The sequence below is a fragment of the Neoarius graeffei genome, chromosome 5 (assembly GCF_027579695.1).
Source record: "Neoarius graeffei isolate fNeoGra1 chromosome 5, fNeoGra1.pri, whole genome shotgun sequence".
NCBI lineage: Eukaryota > Metazoa > Chordata > Actinopteri > Siluriformes > Ariidae > Neoarius > Neoarius graeffei.
In genome coordinates, this window is record NC_083573.1 from 46,199,624 (window position 1) to 46,225,493 (window position 25,870).

At 41.8% G+C, this 25,870-nt stretch overlaps 2 protein-coding genes across 5 annotated transcripts in view; one reads left to right on the top strand and one right to left on the bottom strand.

Moving 5' to 3' along the window:
* The window catches only part of jazf1b (JAZF zinc finger 1b), a 42,380-nt gene extending 23,353 nt beyond the window's left edge, over positions 1 to 19,027 (top strand). For both annotated transcript variants that reach the window (XM_060921805.1, XM_060921806.1), the window contains 4 exons: positions 3,939 to 4,011; positions 4,817 to 5,013; positions 13,420 to 13,589; positions 17,262 to 19,027. In XM_060921805.1, the coding sequence (XP_060777788.1) occupies positions 3,939 to 4,011; positions 4,817 to 5,013; positions 13,420 to 13,589; positions 17,262 to 17,438 (617 nt within the window). In that variant the 3' untranslated portion in view covers positions 17,439 to 19,027. The remainder of the gene's footprint in view (positions 1 to 3,938; positions 4,012 to 4,816; positions 5,014 to 13,419; positions 13,590 to 17,261) is intronic.
* A 2,621-nt stretch (positions 19,028 to 21,648) lies between these two features.
* The window catches only part of tax1bp1b (Tax1 (human T-cell leukemia virus type I) binding protein 1b), a 66,838-nt gene continuing 62,616 nt past the window's right edge, over positions 21,649 to 25,870 (bottom strand). For all 3 annotated transcript variants that reach the window (XM_060921810.1, XM_060921809.1, XM_060921808.1), the window contains 2 exons: positions 23,129 to 23,211; positions 21,649 to 22,826 (listed from right to left, as the gene is read on the bottom strand). In XM_060921810.1, the coding sequence (XP_060777793.1) occupies positions 22,625 to 22,826; positions 23,129 to 23,211 (285 nt within the window). In that variant the 3' untranslated portion in view covers positions 21,649 to 22,624. The remainder of the gene's footprint in view (positions 22,827 to 23,128; positions 23,212 to 25,870) is intronic.

The window sequence follows — 25,870 nt, forward strand, 5'->3', positions numbered from 1 at the left end:
TTAGGTTAACTGGTGACTCTAAATTGACCGTAGGTGTGAATGTGAGTGTGAATGGTTGTCTGTGTCTATGTGTCAGCCCTGTGATGACCTGGCGACTTGTCCAGGGTGTACCCCGCCTTTCGCCCGTAGTCAGCTGGGATAGGCTCCAGCTTGCCTGCGACCCTGTAGAAGGATAAAGCGGCTAGAGATAATGAGATGAGATGAGACCTCTTCTTCATTAAACAAAAATGGCCAAATGGTTTTATTTCATTTAATTTTACCCCAAATTGGTCTCTTGCCAGCTGCTTCTCTCTAGCTAGTCTTCCCATATCATTTGACAGCCAGCAAGCAGGTAAAGTGAAGCTTCCTTCAAGGCAAATGAAGATGCTGTATTTTTACAAACTGCTGCTCATACTACACTTCATGGCTAAAAGTATGTGAACACCTGACCCTCACACTCCTATTTGGTTCTTTCCCAAACTATTGCTGCAAAGTTGGAAACACACAATTGTCTTGAGTGTCTTTGAATGCTTAGCATTAAGATTTCCTTTCACTGCTACTAAAGGCCCCAAACCTTTCCAGCAAGACGATACCAGTGTGAACAAAGTGAGATCCATAAAACCATGGTTTTCCGAGGTTGATGAAAAACTTGATTGGCCTGCACAGAACCTACTGAACGCCTTTCAGATGAATTGGAATTGGGTCTATTCACCCAACATCAGTACCCAACCTCTTCACTCTGCCGGCTGAATCCTCACAGCCATGTTCCAAAATCTAGCGGATAGCCTTCTCAGAAGAGAGGCTGTTGGATTGGATTTGAACTTGCCATCTCCCAAAGTCAGTGCGACCTTTTTGGTTGCACTCTTTATTCATATTTGAGCATGAAAAAACACAAACCTCACATTATCTTGAGCAATGATCTGACTTAAGTTCAGTATAGCTAACACTAGAAAGAGTACTGTTGCTCAGGTAACGTTGAAACTAATAATATCTCGCCTTGTCTAAAACTGCATATTCAAACATCTGGAACAATGAGACTTTCTCGGCCTTTCTGAACCGGTGGCTCATTTAGGGCACCTGGAATGCATCCCCAAAAGCTCAGCGGAAATAATAAATTTGAGGAACAGTTAGTGGTCCTCCCATAGCTGCACCTGGTTGAGCTAATTACCTCTACCCTATAGCTCCCCTCTTTTGCGTTGTTCTTCCAGTTCCATTGGCCTCCAGTAGGAGCGAGCGCGTCGGAGAATAAGCTCAGCCCAGCACTGCTTCTCGCTAATAATGGCTAACAACAGGAAGGCCTCATATTACCTCTGCTGGTTGAGGTGGGCGCTTGTTCCTAATTTAGGTAATAGGATTTTATCAAAGTGCCATGAGGGAACCTGTTGCTGATGCATCATGGTGACATATTGAAGGAATGTCGTCTTGCCAGATGAATAAATATAGCGTCCGTGAATGCACTCAATGCGAGACGTTGCTGATTTGGTGTTCCTGGTTCCCCGTGACAAGCCCATGCTCCCACGCAGGGGCCCTTGCCATAAACATGTCACCATGACGAGGGCCACACGAAGGCTTCCCACAGTGCACTGGGAGAGCAGAGCAGAGGAGACGCAAGGAGGAGGGAGGACTCTGGGAGGCAGTCATGTCTGAACAGCGGAGAGTGTTTGTGCTGGCTGAGAGGTAGAGTGAGGAAAACAGGATGAGGTACATAAAGAGCCAATGAGGCGAACATGCCTGCGTTTATGGCTTCATTCTAATGAATGCGTTCGATGTGCTGCTTCAGCTTGCACACACGCTTGCATGTTCACACTGTGATACCTAGCCTTCTTTCCGTAGCAGGATTGGTTCTGGTTTTATTATGAGGTGTAGGAGGAAAGAAGGAATTCTGCTCTGCCTCACTCGTTTCTTCCCGAGTCTGTGATGGGCTATGGTACTTCTTTCTGTCTGTCCTTTTCACTCATTCACTCGTGCTTTCCTTCCATAATAAGGCATTTGACATGAACTCTGGCTTAGTCTCAATGGACAAAGTAAGTGTGTGTGTGTGCGTGTGTGTGTGTGTAAGAGATAAAAAGGATAAGAGACCACCACGGAGGACCACCTGCCTGTGTTCTTGGACCACCTCTCTCCCTCTCCTGAGCTGGGATCTGGTAGGCTGCTGCGCCAGGTCCCTGATTGGCCTCCGGATGCCAGCATGTGATTTACAGAGTGTGTTGGGGGATTGATCTATGGCTAATTGTGTGGCTGTTGAGAGTGTGTGTATGCGTGTGTTTCCCACCCTCTGTTCAGGCGCACAAGAATAACGCTGATCTTAATGTGTCTTTGTGTGTGTAGGACTGCAAAGTGTCAAATCTCTTACACAGTGCTTCCAGACTAATGAAACACTTCAGTAAGAGTGCAGAGTGTCAAAGTGCTCAATGTTGCAGTGCCAGTGACTCTCAACGCACGACGCTACCTGGACCAACGCTCCAGTCGAGTATAGAGCCCCTATAGCTGCTGTCTAAAGAGCGCTTTGCCCTTTGGCGCTGCGGCTCGGGCGAATACCAGGTGGTACCGTCTGCATGCCTGTGTAATTATGAGGTGCTGGTGAGTGTGTGTGATGCCACGCTGGCCGGAATTGCACTGCAGATTCACACATGCACGTACGCACGCACACACATACATTGGCTTGCTCTCTCTCTGCAGGGAAATTGTGTGGTTTTTGAAGGACTGAGACAAATATGGTTTAGTTTAAACAGAGAAAATGTGTTCACTCACAGCAGCAGGATAAAGAGGGGCATTAAGACGCATCACAGTGTGTGCATGTGTGTGTGTGTGTCTGCGTTTAGGCCCTGATTAGCTTAAGTCCTTTTTTTTGTGCAGCATTTGTGTTAATGGTGTTGGAGAATGCCTGCAGAGGTGGGCATCTGAAAACAATTACCTTGGCAGGGCAGCGAAACTGTGGGCTACGTTAAACACAGAGTGGACGTGAAGCTCCGGGACCTGTGGATTCTCTTGTAATAAAAGCTTCCCAAAAATGCAGGGCTGCATAGCTTTTAGGTTTTAGAGCAGGCCACTTTGAGGGTGGTGTTACATTTTTTTCCACACTAGGGGGCAGCAGAACTTTACGATTTAGCCTACACAGTCCAATCTGTAGCACACCAAGGACAAACTCTTGATGAGGGGTACTGATTCAGGAGCAGTGTTGTGTCCTGTCAGTGTGAGGTTCGACCACGTTGGACTGATTTCAGATTCACATTCTTAGCCATATCTTGAATACTAGACCAATGGGCTGAATATCTGGAGAGGCTTCTGAACATAGAGCGTGCTGATGTAGACCAACGCGAAAGTGCAGCAGACCAGATGTCTGGAGCACACTGTATGAAGCCGCACAAGAAGTGGTGTCTAATGTGGTCTAACATGTACCCAACTGTGTGTGTGTGTGTGTGAGATTTCAACATGTGAAGTCAACATGAAACCAAAGTGCCAGGAAAGACTAACTCCACTTTCCGCATATTTAGTTAGACCCTCTGACTAATTCTGCTGCTCATTTACATTTAATGACAGAAACATTATTAATGAAGTTAATTGCCATCTGGGAGCGATTGGGGGGTTGGTGAGTGGCAGGAATCTTAGAGAACCACTGGGTGAGACTATGAAATGAGTAATAGATTCGCTTTATATACGCTTTGGGGATAGTCCATGCTCAAAATGAGTGCCTTCATGGAAAAAGTTGTTACCACGTAATTAGCTCCTCACACTCTCACGCAACGTTTGCACTGCGTTCTTTGAGTTATTTCCCATTACAATTGGGTTCATTTTGTCAGGAAACCTGCAAACAAACACAGTTATTCTGACAGGTGTTTAAAACGCTAGGTGTTATTCAGCGCACGCTGCTCTCCCAGTGGCTTTGCGTTTTATTTTGCACCAGTCCATGACCATCTTCTCTGTCTCTCAACTCCGCTGTTCTCCTTTTTCTGTCTCAGATACGGATCCTCGCGTGCTTGAGAAACAGGAGTTGCAGCAGCCCACATATGTTGCGCTCAGCTACATAAACAGGTGACACACTTCACCACACACACAACTGCAAATAGTATGTGGTGTGTAAACACATTTGGTCTTGAATATTAAGGGCCTGTTTGCTAAATTATCCATAACGATGCAATCGTGAAGCACGAAGAAATTTATGAATTTATTTGTGCTTTTGCGTCAGCTACTAGACAGTCTTTTTAAGATTGTACTGCATGCAATGCATTGATCTTTTCAGTGTCTTGAATTATTATTATGAATTTTTTTACATTTATTTGTTTTGATTTTAGAACAATACTACATGCACTTATACGGAAACATTATCAGTGGCCTTTTTCATGTGTAGTTCTCTAGGCTTCGACGTTGCTGTGCATGGTAGTGTTTTAGATTCCCTTGAATGGCTCCAGTCCCTTTATGGCTCCATTAGAGACTTCAAACCAGGATCTGAGCCTCCATATGCTCCTCATACTGAAGACGCTTGTGTTCTGACATTCTGTGTATAGCGTGGTTTCGGAATGGATCCTCCATGCTGAGAGAGAGCACACTGGGTCTCATATGCCGTTTCACTGCTGGTAGAAAGAGGAGCCTCCACTTGATGTGGTTTCTAACTGTAGTTTGTTAATTCCACACCAGCTTTAACAATGTTTGTGTGAACTTTTTATTTTTGTGACATGCATTTCGAAAAGCGTTTACAGTGTAGCAAAACAACTCGGGGCCCAATAGTTTGATAATGAAAGCGTCTGCAGCGGATCAACTGACTTGGAAGCGATTACATATGTCTGTCTTTGATGAGGAGTTCAGATCATCTTCATTATTTCTGCATTCTTCTTTGTAGGTTCATGACAGATGCGGCGAGGAGAGAGCACGAGACTCTGAAGAAAAAAGTTCAGCCAAAGCTGTCCCTCTCTCTGACAGGCAGCCTATCACGTAACAGCGTGTCCACTCCGCCCCGACACACCAGCGGCAACCTCACTCCACCTGTAACACCACCTATTACACCCTCATCATCATTCAGGAGCAGCACTCCCACAGGTACTGAACACACACACACACCCATTACACACCTGTTACTGCAGTGGTTCATTCCTGTCTTTATGATCTCACTAGAGCTGGGTGTTTCCAACTAACTCACAGTACCGTACTTCTGTCAAGCCGTTATAATATTTCTTCAACATTGTTCGCATGCTTCCTGAAGCCTCACTCTCAGAAATACTACAGAGTCATGTGTCTGTACTGGGGATGGACACAAGTGCTTCTGCAAGTGAGAGCAAAAATCTCTCCGTGCTCTTATTGTGAACTCTGGCAAAAATAAGTCACATGAGGGAACAATTATATAATTTTTGGTCATTATTTCATCTGAACATTTTTGGTCTAGTACCAAACAATTACACACACATCCTTCTAGAAACTGACTTACGATCTTAATTTAAAATATTATGCTCGATTGCAGTGGTGTTACTGTGGGAACTGAAACTTAGTCTGTAAGGACACAGACTGTATATTTTAGAAAAATTTCGCCTGCGGGCGACCAGACAGCTGCCAATGAATATAATAAGTAAGAAAATAAAACTAATATAAAAAGGACTCGAGATGCTGCACATGATCAAAGTGTGGGCATAGACTAGAAAAAAAATGGCTTAAATTATGAGTACAGCAGTTACTGAAATATATGATTACTTATGATTAATTAAATATTAATGATTGTGTTCGTGCATGTTGATGACAGAAGCTGTAGATAACAGAATGCCATTATTACGGTATTACAACACCTGCTGTTAAGATGATAATCAATGATGAGGTGATATGTAGACATGGGGTAATCGTAATGGATTGTAATCAGTTACATTTTTGATGTAATCAGAATGTAATAGTAATTTTACTCAGGAAACATGCTGTAATAGTAATCGTAATCATAGGTACCAATAATGGTAATCATATAAGTATAACAAAATTACCTGATGGTAAAAAATGAAGAACATTGGTACCTTGTGTACACGGGCGCAGATAGAGGGGGGGACGGGGGGGATTCGTCCCACCCAGATTTAAATTCACCTCGTTCGGTCCCCCCCACTTATAGGGAGGAAAAAACGTCTATGCTGTCTTTCTTTGCATAAGGCAAACCTCACGGAAAAATCAAAAGACTGATTACCATTCGGTTTATTGAGGTGCACAGCAGTACATACATAGTTGCAACTGTGCAGACTGCACAGGTTGCGAGCTCGAGCTTGGTTGCTATGGTTACCCACAACAAGTTTGACAGGCATATCGGGGACAGCTCCTCCTAGTTCAGGACCCCAACACGGCATGATGAAGGGTGCCAAAAGGCAGAAAACAATTGCATCGTCTCATCTCATCTCATTATCTCTAGCCGCTTTATCCTTCTACAGGGTCGCAGGCAAGCTGGAGCCTATCCCAGCTGACTACGGGCGAAAGGCGGGGTACACCCTGGACAAGTCGCCAGGTCATCACAGGGCTGACACATAGACACAGACAACCATTCACACTCACATTCACACCTACGGTCAATTTAGAGTCACCAGTTAACCTAACCTGCATGTCTTTGGACTGTGGGGGAAACCGGAGCACCCGGAGGAAACCCACGCGGACACGGGGAGAACATGCAAACTCCACACAGAAGGGCCCTCGCCGGCCACGGGGCTCGAACCCAGGACCTTCTTGCTGTGAGGCGACAGCGCTAACCACTACACCACCGTGCCGCCCACAATTGCATCGTTTTTTTTTTTAAAAAAAACGACTGTAAGTAAACTGTGCCTTACTTTATCATATCACCTTGCAATTTTTTGATGGTCTGTTCAAAGTAATGTCGTAGTGAAAGTAAAATCGTATGGAGTAGAGATGCCTTTCTGGTAGCCTCCTTCTTTCGGTGGCAGCCTGTAGATACAGTGCTCAGAAGGCAGTTTTAATGTTTAATCTGGCGTTCCCTGCCATAATTTCAGCGAGCATATTGTTTCATAAGGAAACTTTGCGAAGAGTTGTTGACTGACTGCCGCTCACGCAACACACAGGCATAGTTAGAAAGTCAGGATGCACTGGTTTACACTTTATACACACACACACACACACACGTAGTCCAGCCTCTCGCTATGTTTAACAGTTGGAACTTAGCGGTTTTAAAACTACTTTTGCAGTTTCTGTGCGTGATGATAATGTGTAAACTTTGGATTTCCATAGGCTATGTTAAAATGTTATCATTGTCCTGGCCTGCAGGTAGTTCCTGGTGATGGCAGTGAGGGAGGTGAAGTAACATGTATACACCGTTCAAAAGTTTGGGGTCACCCAGACAATTTTGTGTTTTCCATGAAAAGTCACACTTTTTTATTTCCCACCATAAGTTGTAAAATGAATAGAAAATACAGTCAAGCCATTTTTCTGGCCATTTTGAGCATCTAATCGACCCCACAAATGTGATGCTCCAGAAACTCAATCTGCTCAAAGGAAGGTCAGTTTTCTAGCTTCTCTAAAGAGCTCAACTGTTTTCAGCTGTGCTAACATGATTGTACAAGGGTTTTCTAATCATCCATTAGCCTTCTGAGGCAATGAGCAAACACATTGTACCATTAGAACACTGGAGTGAGAGTTGCTGGAAATGGGCCTCTATACACCTATGGAGATATTGCACCAAAAACCAGACATTTGCAGCTAGAATAGTCATTTAGCACATTAGCAATGTATAGAGTGGATTTCTGATTAGTTTAAAGTGATCTTCATTGAAAAGAACAGTGCTTTTCTTTCAAAAATAAGGACATTTCAAAGTGACCCCAAACTTTTGAACGGTTGTGTGTGTGTGTGTGTGTGTGTGTGTGTGTGTATATATGTGTGTGTGTGTGTATATATATATATATATATATATATATATATATATATATATATATATATATATATATATATACGCGCACACAAAATGGAATCATTTGCTGACAGCTCAGTCCCCCCCAGTTCAAAAATCCTATCTGCGCCCCTGCTTGTGTATACTGGACATCTTTGGTCCATTTACCTGCAAGGTCAGTAGACTTTAACCCTCTGGTGTCTGAGGGTATTTTCTGGCACTCTAATGATTTTGGCATGCTCTGATTTTATCAATTTCAACAAATCTAAGCAGTATTTTCAAAGTCATGACTTTTTTTGTATTCAGCACAAGTTCTGCGACAATAATAGGGGTGTTCACACAGCACATATTTGCATCGATGCTGCACTGATGTATTTTGTTGCGATATATCTTACACCGGTGTAAATTTTGTGGAGCGTTCGCACGTCACAAACCTGCTTACTAGAGAGAAGTGTGTTAGCACCGGTGCAGCCCCACTGGCGTTCGCACGGCAGTTTTTGCGACCGTGCTATACGATAGTAATAATGCGGAAATGAAATATGCACATGCGTGAAAATGTACTTCCTTTTCCCGGTTGTCATGGCATCACCAAGCGCCGGGAAAACAATGTGGATGAAGACACCAGTATTGCTAGATACTGCTGACGTTTTCCAGCCCAAAATATGTTCGAATCCGCCAAAATGCACTTAAAACTGCCCAATCTGGCAACACTGGAAGACACGCAGTTCTGTTGTTGATATTCGCCATTTTGGAAGCGCAAAATACCAGGATGCAAATTATGCAATGCCCGTATGTAATCAACTCTCCTCACGCGTAGCGAGTCTACCCCTGTAGCGTTCAGATGTCCCATTTTATATCGGTGCTGCCCCGCAAACTAGCATTTACTCCGGAGTAAATTTCTTAAACCACCTCCCGAGCAGGGTTAGATTTGCACCGGTTTAAGCAGTTTTCAGGGGCTACACTGGTATAACTTTGTACCGTGTGAACGCTCTACCGGGGCAGCCCCGGTGCTACACCGGAGTAAAAGTTGCCGTGTGAACACCCCTAATATCTCTGTAGTTTGTATGTCATGATTGTGCTTTTTAAAAAATAACAGATAAATGAAGATGTAAAATGCAGTTTTAGAACTGTGTTGGAATGTGTGGGAAAAAAACATGACCTTACCCATTCTGTCAAACCGTTTTGGTCACTTGAAGTGATTCTGTTCAGTCTTAGGAATGGATCAAGCACAAAAACTTAAATCTGCTCCATTGATTTATGTCCTATCAAAAAAATTTATGTCCTATTGTTTTGGGATAAAGGGTTGGCAGTGGGAGGGGTATTCAATGAGAAGAGTAAAAAATTCCATTCCATTCAATGAGAAGAGTGAAAATCCCTCCCACTGCCATCTCTTAATTCCATCAGGTCAAGTCCCAATGGGTAAGGTCATGTTTTTTTCACACATTCCAACACGTTTCTAAAACTGATTTTTACAACAGCTTCATTTATCTGGTATTTGACTTTTTGATATCTGACTCTTTTTAGCGTGTCTTGAAATTAACTCTTGTATTATTTTACTCAGTTCAGAGCCACAACCTACCCTGTCACACAATTACTCTGTAATTTTGCTCCAACTCCAAATTTTACTCTCTAAACTCAAAATCGAACAAAATTAACTATTTTGAGGAAAATACTTTTAACTCTGGGGAAAAAAAACAAAGTGCTCAGTCATTTTTCTTGTGTATGCACTACCGTGCACGCATATCAACCGATCTGCTCATCAGAAATAGCAGAACGAAATTGTTTTCACATATAGTCGCTTGCACTTTAATGTACACTGGCCAGTTTTACATTACATTTTACGTTAATAATAGGGACTATATGCGAAAACATACATAATGAAAAATTATGAAATGTTGCAAGTAAAACTAACATTCTTGCTCTTGTATTTTTCCCTTTATTTTCATCATTTGATTCATTGAATAGTATTGCTCATAAGTGCCCCAGTTTGTCCCCAAATAGGTCAAAAACACTTGAGCATAACAGAATTTGGCATAGTATTTGCTGTAATTGTGCTCAAGTAATTGTAATTGTAATCGTAATTGTGGTACATGTGATGTAATTGTAATCTAAACTTTAGAAGTAATCGTAATTTAATTTCATGTAATCGCCCCAAGTCTAGTGATATGGCCATTTTGTTGTTCTTTGACAGTATTGCTCTTATTCTTCAGTGTTTTCATTCCGCTTATACCATGGTAATTTAACCACCTCACTTTATTTTATTTATTAAAGAATAAAAATACTTTCAGTTGTTCCAGTTAATGGTATGAGCCTCACAAAAACAAGTTCCTGTTATTATGTACAATATAGAAGCCATAAACAGTCACAGTAAAGCAGGAAAAAAAAAACGTTTGTCATGTTGACTGTCCAGGAATGTGCAAAGTCCTCCCTTCTGAAGATTTTACTGTTGCAGAAATTAATGAATAAATAAATAAATTTGTCTTTGAAGAACTCATCATGTCAATGATTATACATTTTTTCCTTATTATTATTATTATTATTATTATTATTAGGCTTATTTATGTGGAGGAGCCGCCATACAATTCGCAGTGAATTTGTTGTTACGATAGAAACGACAACATATTAGAATGTACATTAATATAACCCAGTGATTTAAATTGCAGACGACACTATTGTCATAGCCGTGCTGTGAAAGAAAATTAATCCCCACCTTCCGACCAATCCGATGTGACAGTTCAACATCGCTGTGGCTTAAATATTAATCGATTAACGCAGTGTTACATTCAACTCTCTATCTGCAGACAAACAGACAGCACTGTATGGCTCCCACAAGAGCAGCTGAAGCTTATGCACATACTAAAGCTGTCATTTTACCCCCTGCTCTCTGTCCCACACGATGTCAGACACTAAATCCAGCTTGATATTTTATAGCTGCACTGTTGTGGAATCCAGTACCACTTAAAGGTTTCGACACACAGCTACTAATTCATAGGTTTTTCTGTATTTTGACTATTTTCTACATTGTAGAACAATACTGAAGACATCAAAACTATGAAATAATGTATGGAGCATATATGGAATTACAACCCCAATTTGAAAAATGTTGGGACACTGTGTAAAACAAATAAACACAGTGTGTGAAGATTTGCAAATAATGGAAACCCTGTATTTCACTGAAAATAGTACAAAGACAACATATATGTTGAAACTGAGAAATGTTATAGTTTTTTGAAAAATATATGCTCATTTTGAATTTTATGGCAGCAACACATTTCAGAAAAGTTGGGACGGGGGCATGTGTTATATCACCTCTACTTTTAACAACACTCTGTAAACGTTTGGGAACTGAGGAGACCAATTGTTGTAGTTTTGAAAGAGAAATGTTGTCCCATTCTTGCCTGATATACAATTTCAGTTGCTCAACAGTTCGGGGTCTCCTTTGTCGTATTTTGCACTTCATAATGCACCAAATGTTTTAAATGAGCGACAGGTCTGGACTGCAGGCAGGCCAGTTTAGCGCCTGGACTCTTTTACTACGAAGTCATGCAGAAAGCGATTTGGCATTGTCTTGCTGAAAGAAGGAAGGTCTTCCTTGAAAAAGATTTTCTGGATGGCAGCATATTGCTCTGAAACATGTATGTATCATTCAGCATTAATGATGCCTTTCCAGATGTACAAACTACCCACATCATGTGCACTAATGCACCTTCATACCATCATAGATGCTGGCTTTTGAACTGTGCACTGATAAGTCGGATGGTCCCTCTCTTCTTTAGCCTGGAGGACGTGGTGTCCATGATTTCTAAAAAATAATTTCTACTTTTGATTCGTCATATCTCTGGACAGTTTCCACTTCGCCTCAATCCATCGTAAAAGAGCTCGGGCCCAGAGAAGGTGGCGGTGTTTCTGGATATTGTTTATATCTGGTTTTAACTTGCATTTGTGGATGCAGTAATGAACTGTTTTCACAGATGATGGTTTTCTGAAGTGTTCCTGAGCCCATACACTGATTTCCACTACAGACACGTGTCTGCTTTTAATGCAGTGTCTCCTGAGGGCCTGAAGATCACAGGCATTCAATGTCAATTTTCAGCCTTGTCTCTTGCATACAGAGATTTCTCCAGATTCTCTGAACCTTTTAATGATATTATGTACCGTAGATGATGTGATCCCCAAATTCTTCACAATTTTACATTGAGGAACGTTATTCTTAAATTGTTGCACTGTTTGCCCACGCAGTCGTTCACAGAGCGGTGAACCCCTCCCCATCTTTACTTCTGAGAGACTCCGCCTCTCTGGGACGCTCTTTTTATACCCAATCATGTTACTGACCTGTTGCTAATTAACCAAATTAGTTTTTTTAGCATCACACAATTTTTTTCAGTCTTTTGTTGCCCCGTCCCAACTTTTCTGAAACATGTTGCCGACATCAAATTCCAAATGAGCATATATTTTTCAAAAAACAATACAATTTCTTAGTTTCAATACATGAGCTGTCTTTGTACTATTTTCAATGAAATATAGGATTTCCAAGATTTGCAAATCCTCATGTTCTGTTTTTTATTTACATTTTACACAATGTCCCAAATTTATGGAGTTGTGGTATGTGGTAAATAAAAATGTTAAAGTTACATATTTTAGATTCTTCAAAGTAGCCAGTGTTTACCTTGATGACGCTTTGTACACTGTTGGCATTATCTTACCCAGCTTTATGAGGTAGTCACCTGGAATGCTTTTCAATTAACAGGTGCCTCGTCAAAAGTTAATTAGTGCAGTTTCTTGCTGCCTTAATGTGTTTTGAGATCAAACAGTAAATAATAAAAATACAGTAAATAGCCCTATTCCACAACTGTAATAATCCAGATTGTGTCAAGAACCGCTCAACTAAGAGAAACGACAACCCTAATTACTTTAAGACGTGGAGTGTCTTTTTAATGAATAAAAATAAAGAAAAAAAACATTGAATTAGATCACATCAATGCTTCCATCCATCCGTTATTTATTTATTTACTAACTAATTAAGTAATGAATAAAACATGACGAAGTGTGCTGTTATAAGAAAGTAATCAGTGATGGGGTGGTGTGATGCAACCTGACATGAAGCTACAGAAATGTATTAGAATGAGTGCATTAATGTAAATGTGGTTTGAATTAAGGCTGGGAGTGTTAAAGACAATTAATCAATGCATTCTGTCTAATCAGAATTGAAGATATACCTGTGCTGGGGTACGAACACTTATGGCTTTTTATTGTTTTTCACTGCACTTTGCATTCGCTGCAGCCATAGCTGTATTTTCCCATAGTCCTTTTTAGTGGGCTATTTTTCTCTTTCCTCCACAATTAGAAGTCATGGCATTTTATTTGCGTGGGTTCGTTTTGGAATGCTGGTTGCTGGCATGATACTTTTCCTGTGCATTAACCCATAACCCTTGACAACATGCTTACATTCTTTTCCATAAAAGCACAATGATAGTGTGCTAGCGCTATTGTAATAGTAAAGGTCTGAGAAATTCTCGCTACTTGTTTTTTTTTCTGCATAGCAGATAGCAGGACCCATGGGAAACAGTTCTTTGGCTGTGTGTATCCTGCAGGTAGCGAGTACGACGAGGAGGAAGCAGACTACGAGGAGTCCGACAGCGATGAGTCTTGGACCACCGAAAGTGCCATTAGCTCCGAGTCCATCCTCAGCTCCATGTGCATGAACGGAGGTGACGAGAAACCCTTCGCCTGCCCTGTGCCTGGCTGCAAAAAGAGATACAAGGTAAGGGACAGGAGCAGATCTGCTTTTCACCTTCTACAGAAGTGGATCTGAGGCGCGTAAACGGTGCTGAACCAGGGTCATGATGATCAGCAGCTCATACAATAGAGCAAAGCTGTCTGTGTCAAAGTACGCTCGAAAAACAGTAATGCTCTAGACTGAGACACAGCTATCAACAGAGTAAACTCAAGACTGATGAAAGCTCTCGAAACGCACTGCTATGAGAGCAGACTCCTACGGCCATACAGTCCACTTCAAGGCTTCCACGGGTTTTATGGGATTTTCCGCTGGCATCTGGCGCATGCTCCCGTGATGAATTATGTACAGCTTGAGAGAGCCGTGTTCATTAAGAGGCACAGGAAGTGGCTGGTGACAAGCATGGAGGAGATTTTCCATGTTCATGCCATTTTTCCATGGCGTTAGATGTGGATTTGATTTGGGCTGGAGTGGTTCTCTGTGTACCTGGTCTTGACACCAGATGAGCGTCATGTTCTCTACAACATTGAGTCCAGTCCTGCTAAAAGTTAATGTTCCTCCAGGTTCGAGTTTGATAACGCAAGCTAAAAAAAATTCAGTTTATCAGGGCTCGACATTTAACTTTTTAATCCACTTGTCCAGTCAGACAAGCAGCAAACTGTTTCACTTATCCTGACTATTTTTATTGCTATGTATTTACTAGTTCAGTGAAAGGAAAGCGGTTAACAAAGTTTATCAAAAAGCAGGTGTAGTTATGATAATGATTATGCTTTTAATAATTTATCATTTTTCAATAAAACTCAATCTTTAACAGTAACAATAAACAAAAACTATCCCATCCCTCTTTATGCTGCATGTGTTATAACCCATTACCTGATCTGCAGTTTTAAGAGTCAGACTCATCCAAATTCAAAGCTTCTGGAGGAAATAAAGTTAAATATTGATTAATCCAGTAAAACCTGAAGTATAAATTAATTTAAATAAATTCAACCTAAGGAAAACAAGTTGGATAATGATAAAGGTGACAGAATCACATTGTGAATTAAAACAAAGTGTGAGTGAGTTTGGCACCGTCATAAAAATTCCCACTTTTTTTTTTTTTTAACGACATTTTGTGATGGTTCATGCGAACCGTATACAGTGAATGTCCAAATGAAATGAAGATTCACCACAGATATTTACTTTTGAGGTATTTGATCGCCGTTTCTCCAATTTTGGTGAATTCAGAGTCTAATAATCTATAATGAGAGATTACGATGTGGTTATTTTTACACATGCCCCTGCTGCACTCTGCTTCCCCAGAATTTCATAAACAGTAACATGGCCGGATCACTGAGGGGAATGAACTAGTTTTGTTGGAACTTTATTGATGTAACTCTTGAATAATTACTATAAAAATAGTGCTTTTCAACAAATATTCAACTTGTCTCATCGGACAGGCAGATGCAGATTTGACTTGTCCAGACCAAACATTTGGTTGTCCCGTACAGTCGGACTATTGTTATTGTGGAGCCCTGTTTATTCAACCATCCATTATCCGTAAAGGCCAATTTATGCTGACAACCCAGTCCTCGCAGATGGTGTCTACGTAGCCCCCCCCCCCCCCCCCCCCCTTTCCAGACGCTCTGCGTGCACCTCCCAAAAATTGTGACCACCGCAGAAGCCTCGCAGACGAGAGGGCTCTGATTGGTCCACTCTACATCCGCTGTACATGCACTTCCGCTTCCCTACTTTCCCGGTTTGGTTTGTTTTCACGACCGCCATTTTTAAAAACACGAGCAAAGACGGAGCAGCATGAAGAGCGGTTGATCGAGGAAGTGAGGAAGTACGTACATCTATACGACTCCAGTTCTAGTCATTATAAGTAACCGGAGGATAAACACTCCACTAACCACACCCACCAACTACTCCTAGCGATTTCGCGACTTCGCGCCCCCTTGCGTTGTGGCGGTGAATAACATCGCGCACGCCTATTACTCCCCGCTCAACGATAAATTACAACTGTCTGCGAAAAGCTATCTGCGAAAGCCTTGTCGCAAGAGCATGCAGAGGCCTTAATCGCTTATCCTGTGCAGGGTTGCAGGCAAGCTGGAGCCTATCCCAGCTGACAATGGGCGAGAGGCGGGGTACACCCTGGACAAGTCACCAGGTCATTGCATGGCTGACACACAGAGACAAACAATCATTCATACTCGCACCTACAGTCAATTTAGAGCCACCAATTAGCCTAACCTGCATGTCTTTGGACTGTGGGGGAAACCAGAGCACCTGGCGGAAACCCACACGGGCAGAACATGGAAACTCCACACAGAAAGGCCTCCCATTAGCCACTGGGCTCGAACCCAGAAACTTCTTGCTGTGAGGCAACAGTGCTAACCACAACACCACCGTGCCACCCCTGTTAATTCAATTCAGTAAAATGTTTGCATAGCTTTTCTTTAATAATCAATATTGTTACAAAAAAGCTTTACAAAAACTTGGATTTAGCTTCCTAATGAGCAGGCCAGAGACTGTGGCAAGGAGGGGAGATATGAGAGAGAAACCTTTAGAGGAACCAGACTCTGAATGTGCCGAAAGGGTGTTTTAGTATGAGAATATTGTAAATAATCCTGGGATGAGATGAGCACAAGACAGTTTTAATGATTACAGCAGCAGTTCTTAGAAGGTACACATTCTTGGAGAATATAACCAGAACAATTTAATTCACGTGTTTTGTGTTAGTTTAGTAAGACCTGGCAATTAAATTCACTTAATAGTGTATAACCAGGGAACTTCGGTTATAAGAATACAGGTGCTGTTTTCTTGTAACGAAGAGAATGCATGCACGCTGCAGAAATATATACACTAAGTAACTTTAAAAACGCACATTGATAAAACTTGCTGAATTCGTGCTGAGTTTATCTCAAGAAGAAAAGAAATATATCACAATGGAAAAATAACTTCGTTCCGCCCGAATAAGTTCCAAATCTGTGCTCAAATCAGAATTGAAGGGAGTTGTACTCAATAACATACAATATGACTCGGGTAGTCAATGACATGGACAGGCTTTAATTTTCAAACAAATTTTGCATACACTGTACACATACAATCGTGCCTATAAATACCCGGGGGAAATGATGGGAAAATTGTCATTATTGAAGATGCCACGCCTAAGCCAAAATCAACGTGAACAGGCCATCGGGATGTTGCGTGCCAGAAGTACACAGACAGAGGTCGCCCGGCACTTCGGTGTTCATCATTCGACCATTTCCCGTTTGAGTCAGCGTTACAGACAGACAGGGAGCACCAGGGATCGTCCACGCCCTGGTCAGCCTCGAGTCACGACGCCAGTTCAGGATCAGCACATCGGGCTAGCTCACCTCCGTGACAGATTCCTGACACCCTCAGTCACTGCTGCTGAGACCCCTGGACGACACAGACCCAGAATCTCCAGCATGACGGTCCGAACATGGACCAACTGTCACTTTGAATTTTTTTATTGTGAATTGATTCTTGAGTTTGACAATAAATGTCCTTTATCGATGTTTCAAGATGTGTGTGCATTACATACAATATCCTAAATTTCAAATGTATGCATGGATCTAAAGTGATATCGTGTTGAATTCCATTGTGTGTTTTTAAAGTTACTTAGTATAGTACAGTTGTGATGAAAAACCTGGTATCAGTGAATCCTGAATATTGCTGGATTGTCTTTCGCAGAATGTGAACGGTATCAAGTATCATGCCAAGAACGGCCACCGCACTCAAATCCGTGTGCGCAAGCCGTTTAAATGCCGCTGTGGGAAAAGCTACAAGAGCTCGCAGGGCCTGCGCCACCACACCATCAACTTCCACCCGCCCGTCTCGGCTGACATCATCCGCAAGCTGCAGCAGTAGAGCGGGCCTCTGTGCCAACCAGATCCTTCACACATACGTTTCACCATTAGAAGCCGTTGCTGCATTTGATCCCTTTGCCACTCTTTATTCCTCCTTGTCCTCCACGAGGAAGACTCTGTCCCTTCATTCCACCTCTCCATGAGGAAACTTGTACCCCTTCCATAAGGAAGACTCTTTCTATCTTGCCGTCATTTCATACCTCATTTCGGAGGTTCTCTTTATCCCCTTTTCCATTCCATCTCTTTGTGAAGAGTAAAACCCTTTTACCCTCTTAATTCAAGGAGCTCCAATGTTCCCTTTACACTACGCTTTGAATTGCATGCATGTTTTTTTTTTTTGTATCCTGTTATCTGTTGTGTCTGTTTGAGATGATGTATCATATTAGAGTTTGCAGTTTTGTACTTTTGCACATTCAATTATTCTTTATCTGTCTTGTATTACTATTGACAAGGTGCTTATTGTAAAATTATTGGGATATGTTGAAACAAGATAAGGCTTGGCATCGCTGCAGAACGAGTTCCCAGCAGTTGCTGTCACCACTCAGGGCAGTGTGTGATGCATGTCAAAGCTACATCAGAATTCAACCAGCATGACTTTCTTGGCTTCTGATAAGAGAAAAAAGGGGGGAAAAAAGCAAGGGCAGAACATTTCTGACTGTTTGTGCTACCCAATAAGAATATAACCAACGTTTTTAGTTGTAGATGATAGTAAATGCATATAGACTTTCATAATCAGATGCTAAATATATCCCTTTATTCCCAAGATTTTTTATTTCTAGTTAAAAAAAAAAATTATACCAGGATAAAGATATTATGTTTGGGAGTTTACTTTTGGTAAGTTTAATCCCATATTTGTCATCTTCAGACAAATCATGTTTTACACCTATCAACAATCTCAGGTGACAGATTGCCAGCATTTCAGACACATTATCTTGCCCATGTGGTCTAATGGTATTTTTTGTATACAGCTGTTATACAGGTCCCAGGCCAGCTGTGTCCGATGTGTTCTAGTACCTCTGGAGCATTCTAGAACTCTCCAGCTGAATCCATTGCCTGCTAAAGGACCTAAAGCACTTTGTAGCACCTCGTTGCCAATCTAGTTAGGAAGTTTCCATTGCCAACATGTCAGGGACTGCGGGTGAGAGTCCTACCTGCAAATCACTGAGTCAAATCTACACACCAACACGCTGCTTTGGGGTGAGAGAACGGTCTTTTTTTGTTTTTTTTTCCCAGTCTAGGGGATTGATTTTATCTTTCATCAGAGCCCCAAAGTGTGTTAAAGATTGTGGTAACTGATTGCCTTGAACTGTTGTAGACCATCAGCATTCCATAGCTTTAGTGTAAGTTGTTGATCCAGGTTATGCTTTTGTCCTTCGACGCTGGGTGAGCTCTGGCGTCATCTGAGCCGCCTTTCAGATGGACAGATGACGGTTATTGTACTTCCCGATATTAAAACTACAGCAGAGCAGTTGCCCATCGCCGTCTTTGGTGGCCTTCTGCACCAACAGTGTTGTTTTGTTAATGTGGCAGTAAGATAACTCAGGGATGTCCTGTCCTAGAGTTAGAACTTCATTTTTTTTTCTGCCTTTTCTACTCAATAGACTAGTACCAAAATCCAGAATTGTGACACCCCCAAAGGCATTTTTGAGACAAAGTCGGCAAACAGTCTTATTGTCAATTTGGGTGTGCCGAATTCAAATCTGCAATATGCCGAGCTCTATCTGACCTCTGTTGACCTTTAGAGGTCATTGAACTTTGGGCCTGTAAACGTCTCAGCTGAACCCAGTTTCTCAGCTTTCTAAGGAATGAAATGTACTAAAATGATTAATGAAGTTAGCAAATGGCCTTGTTTGTTAAATGTTTGGGTGCTGAATTCATTTTTCATTTGTAAAACGACATATGACCTCTGATAACCTCAAGGTCATTAAACTTGGCCTATAGGCCTATGCATTTAACGGCATTTTTAAACTGACTTTACTCCCCCAAAAAGAATATGAACAGACAAAAAACAAATAGAAAGGAACAAATACAACATTAAATGCCAGTCCATGTACATGTGACTTACTTTTCCCAATGAGAATGCCTCGGCGATCACCTTACATAACATTGCATTACATTTAGCGGTTATTGTTTATACAAAGCTACTGAAAAAAGGGCAGATTCAGCAGCATACAAAATGTGGGGGCATACAGGGTATACAGGTTAATCAGGGTTAGTATATATGAGAGTTTTTTTCTTTGTTTTTTGTTTTGTTTTAAACGGGGTAAAGCCTTTACAAAAAACAAACAACAAAGAAAAAAAAAAAACTCGTATACTAACCCTGATTAACCTGTATACCCTGTATGCCCCCACATTTTGTATGCTGCTGAATCTGCCCTTTTTTCAGTAGCTTTGTATAAACAATAACCGCTAAATGTAATGCAATGTTATGTAAGGTGATCGCCGAGGCATTCTCATTGTGAAAAGTAAGTCACATGTACATGGACTGGCATTTTAATGTTGTATTTGTTCCTTTCTATTTGTTTTTTGTCTGTTCATATTCTTTTTGGGGGAGTAAAGTCAGTTTAAAAATGCCGTTAAATGCATAGGCCTATAGGCCAAGTTTAATGACCTTGAGGTTATCAGAGGTCATATGTCGTTTTACAAATGAAAAATGAATTCAGCACCCAAACATTTAACAAACAAGGCCATTTGCTAACTTCATTAATCATTTTAGTACATTTCATTCCTTAGGCCAAGTTTACATTAGACCGTATCTGTCTCGTTTTCTTCGCGGATGCACTGTTCGTTTACATTAAAACGCCGGGAAACGGGAATCCGCCAGGGTCCACGTATTCAATCCAGATCGTGTCTGGTCCGGTGCTGTGTAAACATTGAGAATACGCGGATACGCTGTGCTGAGCTCTCGCTGGCGTCGTCATTGGACAACGTCACTGTGACATCCACCTTCCTGATTCGCTGGCGTTGGTCATGTGACGCGACTGCTGAAAAACGGTGCGGACTTCCGCCTTGTATCACCTTTCATTAAAGAGTATAAAAGTATGAAAATACTGCCCATTGTGTAGTTATGATTGTCTTTAGGCTTGCCATCCTTCCACTTGCAAGTGGTAAGTGACGCGCATGCCCGATATGCACTAGGATCTCACACACAGCGGCTCAGTCCCGAATCACTGCTCGTGCACTTCACTCGCGCGCTCTGTGAGCTGCGCAGGGCCGGAGTGCGCACCCTCCAGAGGGCACTCGCTGTTCAGGGCGGAGTGATTTGGAGCGCAGGATGCCTGCGGAGCCGAGCGTATCCGTGTATTGGCGTTGCTGTGTGCACGCTAATCGTTTTAAAAACGTTAATCTGATGATCCGCTGATACGGTCTAATGTAAACCCCACCTTAGAAAGCTGAGAAACTGGGTTCAGCTGAGACATTTACAGGCCCAAAGTTCAATGACCTCTAGAGGTCAACAGAGGTCAGATAGAGCTCGGCACACCCAAACTGACAAAATAAGACTGTTTGCAGACTTTGTCTCAAAAATGCCTTTAACTCCTTAAATAAGCACTTTTTTGAATTTTGGTACAAGTCTAAGTCAGACAGGAACAGACTTGAGTACCAGCAGTAATCTTGCATTAAAATAAAATAGAAGCGTTAAATAGAAAGAGGTATTCTTTTTCAAAATCAGTCCCCTTATTCTGGGAGGTATAAGAGGAGAAAGGCCTGATCAAGAGCCAAATCACCCATAATCATGACATTGTAACTGCATGAATGTCAAATGTTTTAATGGAATTATCTGTTTAAATGAACATTGACAGTATTATACTGCCAGTCTAGAGGGACGTAATGGACATGTTGTGCATAGTTTATGTATTATGTATCTGTGTAAGTGCATTAAATTATATTTTCATACGTTTGGGGGGGAGGGGGGAATTCCTACATGTACGTAATGCCATGGACACCAGGGGTTGTTTTTAAACTGGTGACTTTCTTCCAAAAAAAAAAAAGAAAAAAAGAAAAGAAAAACTGACAAAAAAGCTGCTTCATAAATGTAAACCTAGTTACAAGTTAAATATTAAATGGCCTCTGTGTTTCGATAACTTTGTGTGTGGGGATTGTTTTATTCTCTTTATAACCATGTCAGGATGTGTTTTTCGCTTTCAAGAGTGGCTTTTAACTAAAACTAAGTAGCACTTATCTAACCACACGGTCAACTCAGCAGAACGGGCTATTGTTCCAAACAAAACTTTATTGGTGTATATCAGAGTAAGAAGACACACATACAAGATAAAAGGTATCTAGAAGACCTTATTACACTGTTAACTTAAATCAAAAGTAAAACGCACATTAGTTTGGTTAACTGAGACAGATTAAGTCTAGCACCAGGCGATGTTCAGTAGTGCAATGCTGTGTACAGGTTTGATTAATATAGTTAATATCTTATCCCTTCTGTGCAGGATAATTACTAAATGTAGCTCACGCTCAGTTTTTGATATCAGTCTTGAACATAGCCTTGGACTAAAACATCCCTTTGTGATCTCTTTAAAAATTGTATTTTAATTCAAAACCAGACTTAATCAGCGTCAAGGAAACCAGACCAAGAGGTTTTGAATTCAGTGGCAGAACAAGCATGCAACTAAAATATAATAATGGCTAAAGAATCAGATGATTTAAATAGAGAGAAACTAATGCATGTCTCAAGAATTATCTTGCTTTTTATAGCCCGTTATTCATGTGATATTTAAGCATTTTCTAAAATACATTATGATGATTATATGAATCAGCTTGTGTATAAACTAATATTTTGCCCTGATAGTGCAGAACTGTGCTAAATCAGCACAGGGGAAAATAGGCAATACCTGACATTATTTCATAAAGCCTAGAGTGTGCCTGCAGTTACGTGTTACACTAGGTATATGATTATGTTTGTCCGTACAGCCTTCTCCAAAGAAACCCATACTAATAAATATCACCCCGACAATCAGCCATCCTGCAGTATCTCTACTTGATTGTGTTGCAGTAACCCCACCCATCTTACAGGCAATGCGAGCTTAAAAAGAAATCCTCAGAAAAGAGATGAGCTAATGAACTGATTCTTTAGAAGTAAATGCTCACAGCGTAAATATGACTAAAAGTTAACGGCTGCGGTTGTGAGGTGATAAAAATTAGTTTAAAATAAATGTGAAGATTCCCTCTCTGGCTGGTCTAATCAAAGTTGAGCACATTGCCATCGAAATGGGTGAGCACGTGCTTCTCGAACAATTGCTGATCGCAGTCTAGGGGGAACTGCTCGCTGCACATGGGACACACCTTCCAGTGGCTCTCCACATGCTCCTCGAACTTCGACTGGTCGTAATTCGGAGGGAAGATGACCTCACACAGCGGACAGCGCTTCTGCAACTCCTCGCTGCAGGAGAAAGTCAATGCATGAGAAAATGGTAAATACAAATGAGTGAGAAGCGGGATGGAGAAAACAACAGCAAATAGCTAAGGCGAATAAAAGACTGTGTGCGTTTGTGTGTAATAAGCTATTTTGATGATGCGGGAGAACCTAGGGAGTGAGGCAGTAAAACAGCATCTGTGTGTTGGGCGACGTGGGTGGCCCATACAGCTAATTCAGCCACAAACACAACTCCTGCAGAGCTCAACAACATGACATATGACAGCACTTTCTGTGTGGTACTTTCTCATGGCCTCTGCGCGTTTTACCTGGTATCAAAGCAGAATGGCATTTGTCCATCATTGAGGAAGTGAGTGGGTGGCTCGCTGACTGTGGCCTGGTTGTTGGTTTGCTGTAAAGAAAGCACACAGGTCAGAGAGCACTCACTATTGCTACTACTTTTATCAGCATTAGCGTTAACATCAACAGCTACCATCCGATGTGCACCACAATTCCTCTCGGAGCTGAATTACTCAATTAGCTGCAATGTTTGGAAGCAAGCTACAGCGTCCTTAATGAGCCTCACTAAGTTCAGCTCTGGCACGCTCAGCTAATCCCCACTCAACATAGCAAAGAGGGCACAACGCAAACCATAAAAAAAAAAAAGTTTTTCCACCAGATAACGTGGCATGGTACAGATGCTGTTCCAAATCCCAAACTATACATACCCTGGTCAAGGGGATGTGTCTGTTTCTCATTAGATAACTGCATCATTACATTCCAACGGTGTACTCGGTTTCCGGTTGAGAGAACGTCGTGCGTGTTCTGGCTACCGCTTCTCACTGGAACTTTTTATTTTCTCTTTTGTTTTTGTCCGCCGGTTGTAGCTCTGGACCCAGTTTTGGGCGTTGGTTCCCTCCAGGCCTTGGTTCACCGTGGGTGATGCCTGTGCTCCTAGCTATGGACTGCAGTGAGCTTGTTGCTCATTTTAACGTCATGGTTGTCCAGTGCTCTGTGCAGCAGTGCTTTAGTGCTTGGCATGATGTTGCGCGGCAGCAGTGTGGGACTTGTTTTCGTGCGCCTTTTGGTGGGACTGTGGCTGCTACACCATTGGAATGACATCCTGACCTCTATTTGGTGGACTCCCCCCCCCATAATTGTAAAGCGACCTTGGGTTTTGAGAAAGGTGCTATATAAATTGAAATTATTAGTGATGCAGTGCTATGCATTGCAAACTATTGACTCCCATATAGGGAGTCAATAGTTTGCAGTGCAAAGCACAGCAAACTCTTGTTCTTCCGTTTTTCATCTTCTGTACAAATTTAGATTTTTAATAACCCAATAACCGTACATCAAAACGTGCGGCTCGATCGGACTCTGTGTGCTATTACTTTGTTCATCAAAAATCACGCAAAATTTCCCATTCATTTTCTATGGAATTAATTGAAAAAAATCGCACATTCAATGTTTTTCAAACATCCGCTGCTCTGACATGCTTTCACCTAGAGACATGATTCAAACTTTAAAACGGAGACAAACTTCTCCTGTGTGAATCTGGCATTCAACTTTTTTGCTAGGTTCTATACTTTTTGATCAGTCACAGATCAATCACCATGATCAATTCTGGAGAAATTCAGACTTTATAATGGGTGTTTATGGCGTTACACTTCAGTGGAGGTGATCAAGTTAGAGTGTAGAGAGCTTGAAAAAAAAAAATCGCTCAATTTCTCATTTAAACTGTGTTTTCAGCCATATGCTTCACTCTACACACAATTTTCTCAAAAGTTGGATTCACACGTGTCTACCTAAACGACAGGCTTTACAGTTTTTGAATGAGAAGCCTGAAAGTAACAAGAGGACAGGCGAACTGCCCAATTGACTCCCATTATAATCCTGACAGCGCTTTTACTACAAAATCAGAAATGTCACTTGTTTTCAACTCGCTCTATTGTCCACATTTTTTACACTAGGGACAAAAAAAAATTACATCAATGTGTTCATGAGAGCCTTGTAGCGCTCAGTGTGACAGAATTTTGTGAATAGCTCCTTTCGTTTCCGTGTAAATCCCCGTTGTTTGGAGAGCACACTGAGAAAAAACTCCCTTTCTGGGCGATACTGTGCGCCTCTGCTCTCAGCGCGCGGATGGGGGAGGGGCTGCTCCCTCTCTTACCTCTTTTCCACCAAATCAGTTCCAGGGCTGGTTCGGGGCTGGTGCTGGTTCACAACTCGTTCAACTTGTGAGCCAGCTGAGAACCAGTTTGCTTTTCCATAGCTCGCGGTGCTAAGGGAAGACACGTCATTACGTCGCTGTATACATCAGTTACGTCGCTGTATACGTCAGTTACATCGCTATGTTTGCATAAACCTTGGCGCAAATATCGAAGCAAAAACAACAAGGAAGAAGCAGCAGCAACAACAATAATAATAATAATGGCTGACTTCGCGTTTGTACAGCTGCTGCTTCTCGTCGCTTAAAAATGGCGATCTTTCGCGGTCTTGTTATTGTTGTTGGTCTTTACAACTCCACCCCCCTGCTGACGTAAGCGGTTCTTTCCTCTGGCCCAGCAGAGAGTTGGTGCTAGCCTGGAACTGTTTTTTCTGGCCCCAGAGCCAGTTCCTTGTCAGTGGAAACAGAAAACCCGGTTCCAAACTAAGCACTGGCCCCGAACCAGCCCTGGAGCTGCTTTGGTGGAAAAGGGGCATCAAAGAGACACATGCTTGTAGCATCATGGCAAGTCACACATTCACACAGTACAGTGCAGCTCCTGCAATAGCGACTGCTCCGGCCACTGCATCACTCTCACAGTTTCCCACAGGGGAATTGTCTCTAGTTACTATTATTACAACGTGGAAGGAACTTGTATATTATTTTGCGGTACGTTTATTTGGTCAACCAGGAAATGCTGGGAAATTACTTCATACATTTTCTCATTTCATGTGCTGAATTCAAGATCTCTTCGGGTTTTTTTGCTTGTCCAAACACATACTGATGAGTGTGCATAAGATTCTCTAGTGTATTTGATGGGAATGTAGTCGAACACTACTACTGAAAAACACTGTGCCCTGCTGTC